At 38.5% G+C, this 13,788-nt stretch overlaps 3 protein-coding genes across 3 annotated transcripts; all 3 read left to right on the forward strand.

Moving 5' to 3' along the window:
- The first annotated feature begins 530 nt into the window (after positions 1-530).
- On the forward strand, positions 531-1,550 carry LOC135672029 (monoterpene synthase 7, chloroplastic-like). The gene is made up of 3 exons (XM_065180483.1): positions 531-777; positions 1,023-1,278; positions 1,364-1,550. Exons 1-3 carry the CDS (start codon positions 531-533, stop codon positions 1,548-1,550), a joined length of 690 nt encoding a protein of 229 aa, XP_065036555.1.
- LOC135672357 (monoterpene synthase 8, chloroplastic-like) lies at positions 1,536-2,756 on the forward strand. The gene is made up of 4 exons (XM_065180823.1): positions 1,536-1,713; positions 1,800-1,938; positions 2,024-2,269; positions 2,367-2,756. The coding sequence occupies exons 1-4, from the start codon at positions 1,550-1,552 to the stop codon at positions 2,658-2,660; spliced, it is 843 nt and encodes a 280-aa protein (XP_065036895.1). The 5' UTR covers positions 1,536-1,549; the 3' UTR covers positions 2,661-2,756.
- Positions 2,757-11,338: 8,582 nt separating this feature from the next.
- Positions 11,339-13,788, forward strand: LOC135672030 (monoterpene synthase 8, chloroplastic-like). Its single transcript, XM_065180484.1, has 7 exons — positions 11,339-11,545; positions 11,619-11,889; positions 12,135-12,510; positions 12,607-12,825; positions 12,915-13,053; positions 13,139-13,384; positions 13,483-13,788. The coding sequence occupies exons 2-7, from the start codon at positions 11,643-11,645 to the stop codon at positions 13,786-13,788; spliced, it is 1,533 nt and encodes a 510-aa protein (XP_065036556.1). The 5' UTR covers positions 11,339-11,545; positions 11,619-11,642.

A 13,788-nucleotide genomic window follows, 5' to 3' on the forward strand; every position in this document is an offset into this window, starting at 1 on the left:
ATTTTGTGGAGCTTTTGTGGATATACATGAGGCTGGCTGTACCTACGTGGCCGATTAGCATTCTGCTTGTGAATCTCGTTTTAGGGTGGTCGATAGGCACGAGAGCCTCGTTACTGAATCCATCCTGTTTTCACCGCCTCTGGCACTATAAATCCAACGCCAACACCGCCACTACAAAGCCCATCAGATTCGCCGATCTTCTACTGAGTGTTGTCCACCGAGCCAAATGGCTTTCTGCTCATCTGCTCCGTCCTTCTGCTGTAGCTTGATCGGTGCCTATCCGCGGACTGCCCCCTCGAAGTCTTCACCCCGTCGATGCCTCCTACTGCCAATCCGGTGTGCTGTGCAGACTCCTCCTCCTCGGCGATCGGCTGATTACCAGCCGAGCTCGTGGAGTGACGAATACATACAATCGCTAAGAACTGACACCAAGGTCGGCGTGCATGCAATACGTAAGGTTGAATTTTATCTATAGTTCAAACTGGTTACCGACTATCTTTCATTAGGTGGAGGAGGATAACGCAAGAAGGATGGGCAAACTGACAGAGGACGTCAAACAGCTGATCTACATGAAGAAGGGAATTGAGGAGCAGCTTCAACTGATCGATCACCTGCAGCAGCTTGGGGTGGCGTATCACTTTAAGGAGGATACTAAGGATGCTTTATGGACAATATACGGTTCCATGGAAGAGATGAGCATGTTGCTGAAGGATAATCTTCATGCCACGGCTCTTATGTTCAGGCTTCTCAGAGAACATGGGTTTGCTGTTTCTGAAGGTGATTAAGCTACATATCCATCCTGCTTTACTCCTTCCTTGGCGACTGATACAACATTGTCGCTGATGTACCTCATATATTTCTAGAACAATTACTTTCATAAAACTGAGACAACTAGAAATATGTCCAATTAGTCATAAATCATGCCAAGTTAATAGCCTAACATAAAAATGGAATTTTGTGTTTATTCTGTTCTATCATGGTGTCACAATCCAACATGCACAAATTATGTGGATGGACTGAAGGTGTATTCAACCGATTTATGGATGAGAAGGGCAACTTGAAAGCCAGCTTTCGCCACCAGACTGAAGGATTGGTGAGCTTGTACGAGGCTTCCCATCTTGCAAAGGAAGGAGAGCACGTGCTGGAAGAAGCTAACAACTTCACAACTAAACAGCTCAAGAGCCTCATGGAGGGATCCCTTGAGCCTCATCTCAGGGAGCACGTAACCCATGCCTTGGAGCTTCCATTGAACTGGAGGATGCCGAGGTTACAGACCAGGTGGTTCATAGAAGAATGCCAAAGGGAAGCTAACATAAACACTGTCCTACTTGAATTGGCTAAGTTGGACTTCAACATGGTTCAGAGCATACATCAGAGGGAACTCAGGGAAGTGTCGAGGTATTTTGAGCTTGTTTTACTTGAATCATGTCCTGTACATTCTGCCGTCGTTTATGAACCAGCAAACTTCAGCACAAACTTATGGCTATCGATCAGATGGTGGAGCAATCTTGGCCTGGCGCAGAGGCTTCCATTTTCGAGGGACAGGTTGATGGAGAGCTATTTCTGGACGGTTGGCTGGGCTTTCGAGCCACAGTTTGCAAGATACAGGGAGGCGCAGACAAAGGCAATCTGCCTGATAACAATAATAGATGATGTGTATGATGTTTACGGCACCATGGATGAGCTCGAACTTTTCACGGATGCCGTCGATAGGTAAAGAACTCCTCCACGTGATGCATGGAGATGTTATTTCAACAATCTTTGATTCGTGATAACATCTACTCGGATGGATGTTGCAGATGGGATGTTAATGCAATGGACAAATTGCCAGAGTATATGAAGATATGTTTTCTAGCCCTCTTCAACACTACAAATGACACCGCGTACAATGTTACGAAAGAGAAGGGTCTGGATATAATTCCACACCTAAAAAAAGCAGTAACATATCGATCCCATCCCCCCTCTTTTGTGTATCATCGATCATTCAGTTCCACTTTATAAACAGTGCTACCCTTGGATTTAGTGGGCAGATCTATGCAAGGCAAGCATGGTGGAAGCAAGGTGGTACCACCAAGGCTACACACCCAATCTTGAAGAGTACTTGGAGAACGCACTGGTATCGATAGCGGGTCCCCTGGCATTGACTCTTGCTTATTGCACCAGTGACGATGTAACTCGAGAGGCCTTGGACGGTTTCCAAAGCTGTCCTGAGATTGCAAGATGGTCATCAATGATCTTTCGACTTTGTGATGATTGGGGTACTTCCAAGGTATTTGAACTGCACCATACTTTTCATTCCTTCATCGAATCAACACAATAAAGAGTATACACAGTTTCTCCTCTCGGCACTGGTTGTTCTTGTGCAGGACGAGCTTCGAAGAGGCGATGTGCCCAAATCTATAGAGTGTCACATGCATGAGAACGGTGTTTCGGAGGACGCGGCTCGTGAGCATATCAGGCAATTGATTAGAGGGAATTGGAGAGCAATAAACGGAGATCGAAGTTTCACTTCGTGTTTTGAGGAAAACCTAAAAATGATAGCCATCAATATTCCTCGAATGGCCCATTGCATGTACCAATATGGAGATGGATATGGCAAACCCGATGGAGTGATCGAGGATCGCATCAGGTCTTTGTTGATTGAACCTATACTTATGTAACAATGTAATTAAGGATAATATCGTGAAGCTTTAAGTCTCCTCGTGATTTGTCCAAGTCTTTGATCAAGTTTCTTTAGGTGTGATCACTCTTTTTATTCTGTAAAAGATATTGATGGTGTAATTTTCGTTTGTTCGTTGTGATAATTAATCTGTATCATCATTTTAAAAGTAGAAAACTTTCTTTATTAAACATTAAAGGAAAAAAAAGCCTATAGTATATTTTATTTTATGCTACTCATTGAGATTGAATTTTTAATTTCTCTCAACTTTACTATAGACAGGGCACCTAAAAAGGCTGATTTAATGGATCATCTGTCTACAATCACATGACATGGCCTAATGAAGAATAAAATGATATATTATTAGACAAATTCCTAGAAAAAACATATAAGTTTCATAATTTCTCTCAAAGCACCTCTAATAACGTGTAAAGATAATTTTAATCTTATTATTTTGAAATTTTTTTATTATAGCCCTGGCCATGCCTCCACCTACGCCAATCTTGCTAGCACCTATATCCTATAAGTGGGCCCCCCCTCCGCGTAGTGCATGGCCACACCAACTGCCCGCCCCCCTCCCCATTGTCTTCGTTAGTCATGAGGGTGAGCTACCCTCGCTTCCATGCCTATGATTGCCGATGGGGTGGGGGTATGAGCATAGCGCGTCAACAAAGAAGGGACATGAGGAGGCTACGCAACCTTCGTCAGACCCCTTGGACCCTTGATGGTGTAATTTCTCTCAATTTTACTGTGGACAAACACCTAAAAAGGTTGATTTAATGAATCAACCGTCTACAATCATGTGGCATGGCCTAATTAAGAATAAAATAATATATTATTAGATAAATTCTTAGAAAAAATATATAAGTTTCATAATTTCTCTCAAAGCACCTCTAATAACGTGAAAAGATATTTTTACTCTTATTATTTGAAAAAAAAATTATTATAGCCCTAGCCATGCCTCCACCTATGCTAACCCTACTAGCGCCTATGCCCTATTAGTGGCCCCCCTCCATATCGTGCATGGCCATACCAACTGTTTGCCCACCTTTATTGTCATCGTTAGTCACGAGGGTAAGCTACCCTCACTTCTTTGCCTGTGGTTGACGACGGGAAGGGGCCACGAGCATAACACATCAGTAAAGAAGAGGCATGAGGAGGCTACGCAACTTGCATCAAACCCCTTGGACCCTCGACCCTCACCATCATTGTTGGTTGTGGAGGTGCCATGCAAAGTTGCTTGCGCCCTTGCTTGCGTGAGGGTGGCAAGGGTTGCTATGTTACTAGTCCAACGAGATGTGGTGGGAGCCACTATGCCTCCATCACTAGATTGACCTGATAGAGGGGGCAACCGGTGGGGTGATGATGCGACAAGGGATTCGATGGAGGGTGGTGGTCAACCAGGGCAAGGTAGTCATTAAAAAAAAAAGGATGCTCCATGGTTTTTTTTTTCAAACTTGGGGTACTATTTGAGAAATTATGAAACTTAGGGTTTTTTCGAAAATTCGCCCTATATTATTTCCAAAACCATTTTATGAAGGTAGATTAATAAAAGATTGTAATACAATAGCGTAAGCTTCACATGTTGGTGATCGTACAGGTGGACTTTCTTTATCTTTTATCCTTTCATATTGTCAGATTTGATCCTTAAACTAATAATTTTGTAACATTTTCCGATGTCATGTATAATGTGATGTTGGTTGGTCTTTCCTTTCTATATGTCAATTGGTTATAGGATGGAGAGATTCACTTGATAATATTAATTTTTTTCGTGAGATTTTATCACAAAACTGACTATAAATTTAAAATCATTATGTATGCCCATAAGCTTTTATCGTGAAATATAAAATAACTTGTGGTATCCGTAGATTCGCTTAACTCTGTCATTTGTGTTTCCATTCCTTGGAAGACGAAGGACGTCGGTGCTTAAAGTACAGCCCACAATGCCGACAATTCTTACGATCTCAAGTTGGCTAATACGAGACTCCAAGACAAATGCCACGTTAATTCGTACCATCTGACGGATTGCAGTTGGTAGTACATCATGTGGTATCTGATAGACATAGTCACAATCTTCAATTCGGCCAATGTGATGCTCGAGAGAAATGCGATGGTAATTGGTATGACGTGATGGATGACAGTTGGTAGTACGTCATGTCGTATGCGATAAATATAGATGTTCATGTTTAGACTGCCACATGCAATGCCCACTTTGTGGTTGGAAACAAAAGCTTTCCACATGCACGATATAACTGTGTGAAGTGAGACACTACTAACGTGGCATAAACGTTCCCCATGCACTAACGGGATGGGTCGTTTTTGCATTTGTGTGTCTTATGTTATTTTTTCGACCCAATTGATTCCGTCAAATTGGTCCCCAAACAATATAAATTAAATTTAGTTGTAAAATATAAATTCAGTTGTATCTAACTGAACCAAATTGTTGTCACTTATTAATCCGAATGTGAGAGTTGCGGCTGAATTGTTGACACGGGCCAAGTTGATCAAATCAACTCCACGATTGAACTACTTTGAGTGACATCACTTGCCGCACTTGTAAATGGCCGGTGTTAACGATCAGAGGAAAGGAGCAGATAGAAACAAAATTGAAGAAAGCTGGGCATTTATACGACATGCCAACTCATCGAGCATCGTATTGAACATAATTGTTGCTCTAGTTATATATGAACTTATCTCCATTTTATATATATATATATATATATATATATATATAATCGCAAAACATGCTATCAGTTTAAAATCTTTATCGATGTCCATAAGTTATTGGTGAAATATAAAATGACTTATGGTATTTGTAGATTCACTCATCTCCGTCACTTTGTTTCCATTCCTTCGAAGATAAAAGACTTGAGGGGTTCCAGCTGAGAGGTGCTGCACTTATTTACTCTCTTAATGTATAGCCCACAATACCGACAATTCTTTAGTCACAATTCTCAATTCGGTCAATTTGGATAAATCCAATGGATGCCAGATGATCGTACTGTCATGTTGTATATATATATATATATATATATACTGGCACGCAATGTCCACGTGACAAAAGCTTTCAACATGCACCATATAAACGTTCTCCCGTCAAATTGGACCACAAACAATTTAAAATAATTTTAGCTGTAACATATAAAATTCAATGTTTATAACTGATCCAAATTGTTGTCACTTATCAATCCGAACGTGAGAGTTGCAGCCGAATTCTAATCACTTCCGAACGCACTAATAATGATTACAAATTCCTTTTTATTCAACTTCGGTTCATGCCTCTGAAGATTATTTGGAACTATAACTCAAAATCAAGACTAAATGACTGAACTAAACGTCCAGGCATGGGCTTGTCCCGATGATGTCGAAGTTGATTAAATCAACTCCTCCAGTTAATTACTTCTTCAAGTGACATCATTGCCGTCATTGCAAATGGCCGGTGACAACGTTGAGAAAAGCGGAGAAGAGGAAAGAAGATAAAAGTAGGTGAAGAAGCATTCACGCGGCATGCCTGCCGACTCATCGAGCATAATATTGGACATAATTATTGTTTAAATTATGAACTTGTCGAGATTATATATATATATATATATATATATATATATATATATATATATATATATATATATTCTTTTCTGTTTTGTTACTTTTTCTTCGTTTACTAAGTTTCTACATTTGTTTGGAACACGTTGATGTGGAGGTGGCGTAGATATGGCTGGCCGCACAGCAGTCTGCTTGTGAATCTCGTTTTGTGAAGGTCGAACTGTACGAGAACCTCGTTACTCAATTCTCTTCTCACTTACTCCAGCGTTAATAAATCCATCCATCTCCAACACGAACATGGCAACAAACCAATCAGATTCTCCATCTTCTACCGAGTGTTGTCTGATGGGGATATAAAGCAAAATAATCTTTGTATATGAACAAATACTAGTAGGTCATGATATGCAGTAAAATTAAATAAAATCACAATCAAATAGAACACAAAGATATATATGGAAAACCCATTCAATATGAAGGGTAAAAATCACGGGGCAAACTAGAGATAATCTACTATGAGAATAATGAATATACAAATCTCAATCTCTTGTCCTAAACTCTAGCAACAATCACAAAAGAACAACTGAGATACAAGGATCACGTCACTATCCACGATATCTAAAACCTCTCTAAGTAATCACAGCAAGAGTCTACTGTAGATTTGATCTAACCTGAGATGAGAACACTGCTAGATGATTGAGAATAGTCTTTTTGCGTTGTCTTTATTTTCTTCCATTTTTTTCTTTTATTTTTTTGCCTTTTTCTTCTCCTCTTTGCTGCAGCGAAGATCACCACGTTGCTGCCCTTTTCTGCCAAAAAATGCAGCCACCTTCGTCTAAAAACGTAGCCACCACACCCCCTTATATTGATCTAGGGTTAGGTTAAGAGGGGGTGCTGTCCCATGACTCCTTAATATGAAGCCATGCCGACCAGCTGTCGGCATATCTCTTATCTTTCTTTTGATAAAGTTACTGTCAACATGTCTGCTCCGTTATCATCTATGTGAATTTTCTGAAGCTGCAACTGCTTCTCTTCAAATACATTTTGAATCCAGTGGTATCTGACATATATATGCTTTGACTTGGAATAAAACATTAGGTTCTTACATAAATGGATGACACTTTGGCTGTCACAATGTACCATATAATTTTTCTGTTTCAGCTCCAATTCTTGTAAGAATTCTTTCATCCATAATATTTCTTTGCATATCTCTATAGGGTTAGGTTAAGAGAGGGCATGGGCTGTGGGTTGATAAAGTCTACATGGGCTGAATATGGGCTGTCAGCCCAACATTGTCCACTGAGCCAAATGACTTTCGCTCCGACCTTCTCTTGCAAATTGATCGGTGTCCACCGGTGGACCGCGCCCTCTAATGCTTCACCCCGTCCGTGCCTCCAACCACATATTCTGTGTGCTACGCAGACTCCTCATCGGCGATCGGCTAATTACCAGCCAAGCTCGTGGAGTGACGAATACATCCAATCACTAAGAAATTACGAATACCACCGACCACATATCGTATTATGTTTCTGTTCATTTCTATCACAACAAGATGGACTTTACCTAGGATGAGAATGGACCAGCTATTAAATCTTGGATGGAAATTTCTTTTTCCTATTTCTTTGGGTAATCTATTATTGACAACTTCTTCCCAACTTGTTTCACTATAAATAACTAACGATATTCTAGATTCATAACTCTTTCAAACAAGAGAAATAAACATTAATTTATTTATGGATATCTATAATATGTTTCCCATGGTAACTAGGTTCATGAATCATGGTCAACAAATAATACGCAAGGTATATTGGTCAAAGTTTCATAATTACCTTATCCCACATAAACCATTTACCTATAACTATTCAATATGCTTATGAGAAATCAATTACGTCAGAACGTTTCGGTGGTCGAATTCACTTTGAATTTGATAAATATATTGCTTGCGAAGTATGTGTTCGTGTATGCCTAATAGATCTATCTATTGTTGATTGGAGATTGGAAAGAGATGTGAAAAAGAAACAATTGCTTAATTATAGTATTGATTTTGGGGTCTGTATATTTTGTGATAACTGTGTTGAGTATTGTGCAACAAACTGTTTATCCATGACTGAAGAATATGAGCTTTCTACTTATGATCGTCACGAATTGAATTATAATCAAATTGCTTTAAGTCGGTTACCTCATCACAAATTGAATTATAATCAAATTACTTTAACCGGAGATTACACAATTCAAACAGTTATGAATTCGACTCAAATCAAAATAGATAAAGATAAACCCTTTGATTCAAGAACGATTACCGACTACTATTTTGGTTGGTCAAATTGCTTTGAGTCGGTTACGAATGTCAGTAATTGGATATTTTGTTTTGTTATAAAAGATCAAAACTTTTTTATTTTGGTTCGTCAGTAATTATAAATAATAATTAAATAATAATTGGTCAGTAACTACAAATAATAATTAGTAACTATAGATAGGTGAGAATCACTTTTTGATTTAAACTGATAATATATTTGAATTTCGAAATATACAATTTCAACTACTTTTTTTATTCTTTTTCTTTTGGATAAAATGTAAGTAGGATTGGCCCAATAAAATAATTATATATATATATATATAATTAATAATTATATCTATATATATAATTAATATAATATTAAATTAATCCATATTAAGATTTAATTCAATTAGGAACATATCATATATAATAAAAAATGGGGTAACCCTTTTCCTTTCCTGGACCATTTAGTAACGTCATGATTTGACTTATCTTCTTCTCCATAGATTATGAAAAGAGAATTGTTGCACATAAACCTCCTCTTGAAGATATCCATTGAGAAATGCTAACTTGGCATAAATTTGAAAGACTTACAATCATTTGAGTAGCTAAAGAGATATTACTATCTCTATTCGAGCTACTAGTGCAAGTACCTCTTCTTAATCGATTCTAAATTATTGCTTATATCCTTTTGCCACCATTCAACTTTTATGTTTCTCTACCTCTCCTTGTGTCTCTCGAGAAGTGTAGAAAGTTATCATGTATTGTTAGTGGCATGCATCTCTTCATTCATAACATTTCTTCAATTTTCTTCATTATAAGCTTTTTCAAAAGTTAATGAATCATAACTTATAAAAAGATAAAATAAAAAAAAACTCATTATTATTAGTATCAATTCTTCGGGTTACATCATATATCTTTTGAATTGTCTTATAATTTGACTACTTGAATCATGTGTTATGGGTTGTATTGTCACTTGTCTCAATGACAACTCACGGAAAACACCTCCATTTACTTGTATTATTTTATTTTCTTCTAGAACAATATATTGTTTTGGTATTTCTTTGTTATTCGAACTCTATATTTCTCTTTCATCAAATTCAATATCTCTTGACATTATAACTTTCTTAGTGATAGAATTATATAATTTGACATTCTAACTCTATAATTCTCATCATAACCTAATAAAATATATTTATGATATTTGTCCACAAGTTTTATCCTTCTTTCTTCTAATACTCTAGCATAAGCAACACATATGAAGATTCTTAGGCGGTCAACTCTTGGCTTCTACAAACTCTATGCCTCTTCAAGTCTAACATTATCAATTTTTTTATCAGAAACTTATTTAATAGATAAACTATAAAAACAACAATATCTTTCCAAAATTATTTAGGAATCTTTCTTTATTTAAACATACTTCTAATCATATTAAGAATACTCCTTTTCTTTCTATAATAACTTTCAAATTTTATTATTTTTATATTAACTTTCAAATTCATTTGATATGTATTCACTTCCTCTATCTATTCTTAACTATTTTAGCTTATATCCACTTTCTATCTCAACCAAGTTCTTAAGCTCTTTTGAATGTATTAAACACTTCTATCTTCTCTGTTAACAAATAAACCCATGTTTTACCCTATAATCATTTATGAAGGTATGAAAATAGGTTGGATGCACAATCTTTAGCAAACTTATTGCCATGTTATTCTTCTCCAAAAGTTTCAAATTCAAAGTATCAAAATTTAAGTGCTCATATGTAAGATGTCATAGTATAGAATCATCCACAATACTAGTATTTAAATAATTTATTTTATTATATCCAATTGTAGAAGCAACATCATGTTCTTAGTCATTTTCACATGAGTGATTAAAGTCTTGTTCTTATCGTGAATATATAATATGTTATTTCAATATCATATCCTTTTTCAATCAATAGATCTAAGCTTAAAATATTATTTTTTATATCAAAAACATAATAAACATATAAATGCATACTTGCTTTTCATTACTAAGCTCAAGAAAAATATTACCTTTGTCTCTTACCGATCTTTGTGATCAATTAGCAAATATGCCACGTTGTCCATTTGACATGAGATTAAATCGAGATAAAATAATAGTAACTCAAGTTTCGTTCACATCCAAACTTACCCTCCCATACGTTTCAGAGCGCACAAGCACACACTATTATCATAATTATTAATTTGAAAAAAATGAAGTACAATAGCAAAGGCTTCACATATTGGTGATCACACAAGTGGCCTCTCCTTATCATTTTCTGAATGCGAGATTAATAATAGATTGAAGTACAATAGCGTAAGCTTCATATGTTGGTGATCATACTGGTGGACGTTCTTATCTGTTATCCTTTACTATTGTCAGATGTGATCCTTCAACTAATGATTCTTGTAACATTTTCTGATGTCATGTATAGTGTGATGTTGGTTATAGGATGGAGAGATCCACTCATAGGATGGAGAGATCCACTCGTCAGTGTAACTAGTGTTTCAGTTCCTTCTGGATGGACTTGAGTACTTTAACTTACAGCACACACCAATAAGTTACTTGAGTAGTTAACGTACAGCAAATCGGAACGCTAAAGTGGCTTCTTCCACAATGATGCCAGAGATATTTTTGGACACTTGGAATTACATTTAGTTGGAACACGATGATGTGGAGCTTTTGTGGATATACATGAGGCTGGCTGTACGTACGTGGCCGATTAACATTCTGCTTGTGAATCTCGTTTTAGGGAGGTCGAGAGGCACGAGAGCCTCGTTGCTGAATCCATCCTGTTTTCACCGCCTCTGGCACTATAAATCCCACGCCAACACCGCCACTACAAAGCCCATCAAATGGCTTTCTGCTCTTCTGCTCCGTCCTTCTACTGTAGCTTGATCGGTGCCTATCCGCGGACTGCCTCCTCGAAGTCTTCACCCCGTCGATGCCTCCTACTGCCAATCCGGTGTACTGTGCAGACTCCTCCTCCTCCTCGGCGATCGGCTGATTACCAGCCGAGCTCGTGGAGTGACGAATACATACAATCGCTAAGAACTGACACCAAGGTCGGCGTGCATGCAATACGTAAGGTTGAATTTTATCTATAGTTCAAACTGGTTACCGACTATCTTTCATTAGGTGGAGGAGGATAACGCAAGAAGGATGGGCAAACTGACAGAGGACGTCAAACAGCTGATCTACATGAAGAAGGGAATTGAGGAGCAGCTTCAACTGATCGATCACTTGCAGCAGCTTGGGGTGGCGTATCACTTTAGGGAGGATACTAAGGATGCTTTATGGACTATATACGGTTCCATGGAAGAGATGAGCATGTTGCTGAAGGATAATCTTCATGCCACGGCTCTTATGTTCAGGCTTCTCAGAGAACATGGGTTTGCTGTTTCTGAAGGTGATTAAGCTACATATCCATCCTGCTTTACTCCTTCCTTGGCGACTGATACAACATTGTCGCTGATGTACCTCATATATTTCTAGAACAATTACTTTCATAAAACTGAGACAACTAGAAATATGTCCAATTAGTCATAAATCATGCCAAGTTAATAGCCTAACATAAAAATGGAATTTTGTGTTTATTCTGTTCTATCATGGTGTCACAATCCAACATGCACAAATTATGTGGATGGACTGAAGGTGTATTCAACCGATTTATGGATGAGAAGGGCAACTTGAAAGCCAGCTTTCGCCACCAGACTGAAGGATTGGTGAGCTTGTACGAGGCTTCCCATCTTGCAAAGGAAGGAGAGCACGTGCTGGAAGAAGCTAACAACTTCACAACTAAACAGCTCAAGAGCCTCATGGAGGGATCCCTTGAGCCTCATCTCAGGGAGCACGTAACCCATGCCTTGGAGCTTCCATTGAACTGGAGGATGCCGAGGTTACAGACCAGGTGGTTCATAGAAGAATGCCAAAGGGAAGCTAACATAAACCCTGTCCTACTTGAATTGGCTAAGTTGGACTTCAACAAGGTTCAGAGCATACAGCAGAGGGAACTCAGAGAAGTGTCGAGGTATTTTGAGCTTGCTTTACTTGAATCATGTCCTGTACATTCTGCCGTCGTTTATGAACCAGCAAACTTCAGCACAAACTTATGGCTATCGATCAGTTGGTGGAGCAATCTTGGCCTGGCGCAAAGGCTTCCATTTTCCAGGGACAGGTTGATGGAGAACTATTTCTGGACGGTTGGATGGGCTTTTGAGCCACAGTTTGCAAGAATTAGGGAGGCGCAGACAAAAGCGAACTGCCTGATAACAACAATAGATGATGTGTATGATGTTTACGGCACCATCGATGAGCTCGAGCTTTTCACGGATGCCGTCGATAGGTAAACAACTCCTCCACGTCATGCATGTAGGAGGTGTTATTTCAAGAATCTTTGATTCCTGATAACATCTACTCTGATGGATGTTGCAGATGGGATGTTAATACAATGGACAAATTGCCAGAGTACATGAAGATATGTTTTCTAGCCCTCTTCAACACTACAAATGACACCGCATACAATGTTATGAAAGAGAAGGGTCTGGATATAATTCCACACCTAAAAAAAGCAGTAACATATCGATCCCATCCCCCCTCTTTTGTGTATCGTCAATCATGCAGTTCCACTTTATAAACAGTGCTACCCTTGGATTCAGTGGGCAGATCTATGCAAGGCATACATGGTGGAAGCAAGGTGGTACCACCAAGGCTACACACCCAATCTTAAAGAGTACTTGGGGAACGCACTAGTATCGATATCGAGTCCCCTAATACTGACTCTTGCTTATTGCACCAGTGACGATTTAACTCAGGAGGCCTTGGATGATTTCCAATGCTGCCCTGAGATTGCAAGATGGGCATCCATGGTTTTTCGACTTTGTGATGATTTGGGTACTTCCACGGTATGAGAATTGCTCCATACTTAATCATTCATTCATGGAATGAACATAATAAAAAGTTCACACAGTTTTTCCTCTCTGCATCGATCGTTTTTGTGCAGGACGAGCTTGAAAGAGGCGATGTATCCAAATCTATCCAGTGCTACATGCATGAGACCACTGTATCGGAGGATGTGGCTCGTGGGCATATCAGGGGATTAATTAAGGGGAATTGGAGATCAATAAACGGAAATCGAAGTTTCACGTCGCCTTTTGAGGAAAACCTGAAAATGATGGCCACCAATATTGCTCGAATGGCCCAATGCATATACCAATATGGAGATGGATATGGGAAACCTGATGAAGTGATCGAGGATCGCATAAGGTCTTTGTTGATTGAACCTATACTTATGGAACAATATAATTAA

This window comes from Musa acuminata, chromosome BXJ1-4, assembly GCF_036884655.1.
Source record: "Musa acuminata AAA Group cultivar baxijiao chromosome BXJ1-4, Cavendish_Baxijiao_AAA, whole genome shotgun sequence".
Taxonomy (NCBI): Eukaryota; Viridiplantae; Streptophyta; class Magnoliopsida; order Zingiberales; family Musaceae; genus Musa; species Musa acuminata.

Coding starts and splice junctions, on each gene's coding strand:
- LOC135672029 (XM_065180483.1), top strand. CDS start 531: ATGGGCAAACTGACAGAGGACGTCAAACAGCTGATCTACATGAAGAAG. Junction 778..1,022: donor TGGGTTTGCTGTTTCTGAAG/GTGATTAAGCTA, acceptor GATGGACTGAAG/GTGTATTCAACCGATTTATG. Junction 1,279..1,363: donor ATGCCGAGGTTACAGACCAG/GTGGTTCATAGA, acceptor AACATGGTTCAG/AGCATACATCAGAGGGAACT.
- LOC135672357 (XM_065180823.1), top strand. CDS start 1,550: ATGGAGAGCTATTTCTGGACGGTTGGCTGGGCTTTCGAGCCACAGTTT. Junction 1,714..1,799: donor TTCACGGATGCCGTCGATAG/GTAAAGAACTCC, acceptor TGGATGTTGCAG/ATGGGATGTTAATGCAATGG. Junction 2,270..2,366: donor ATGATTGGGGTACTTCCAAG/GTATTTGAACTG, acceptor GTTCTTGTGCAG/GACGAGCTTCGAAGAGGCGA.
- LOC135672030 (XM_065180484.1), top strand. CDS start 11,643: ATGGGCAAACTGACAGAGGACGTCAAACAGCTGATCTACATGAAGAAG. Junction 11,890..12,134: donor TGGGTTTGCTGTTTCTGAAG/GTGATTAAGCTA, acceptor GATGGACTGAAG/GTGTATTCAACCGATTTATG. Junction 13,054..13,138: donor TTCCACACCTAAAAAAAGCA/GTAACATATCGA, acceptor CCTTGGATTCAG/TGGGCAGATCTATGCAAGGC.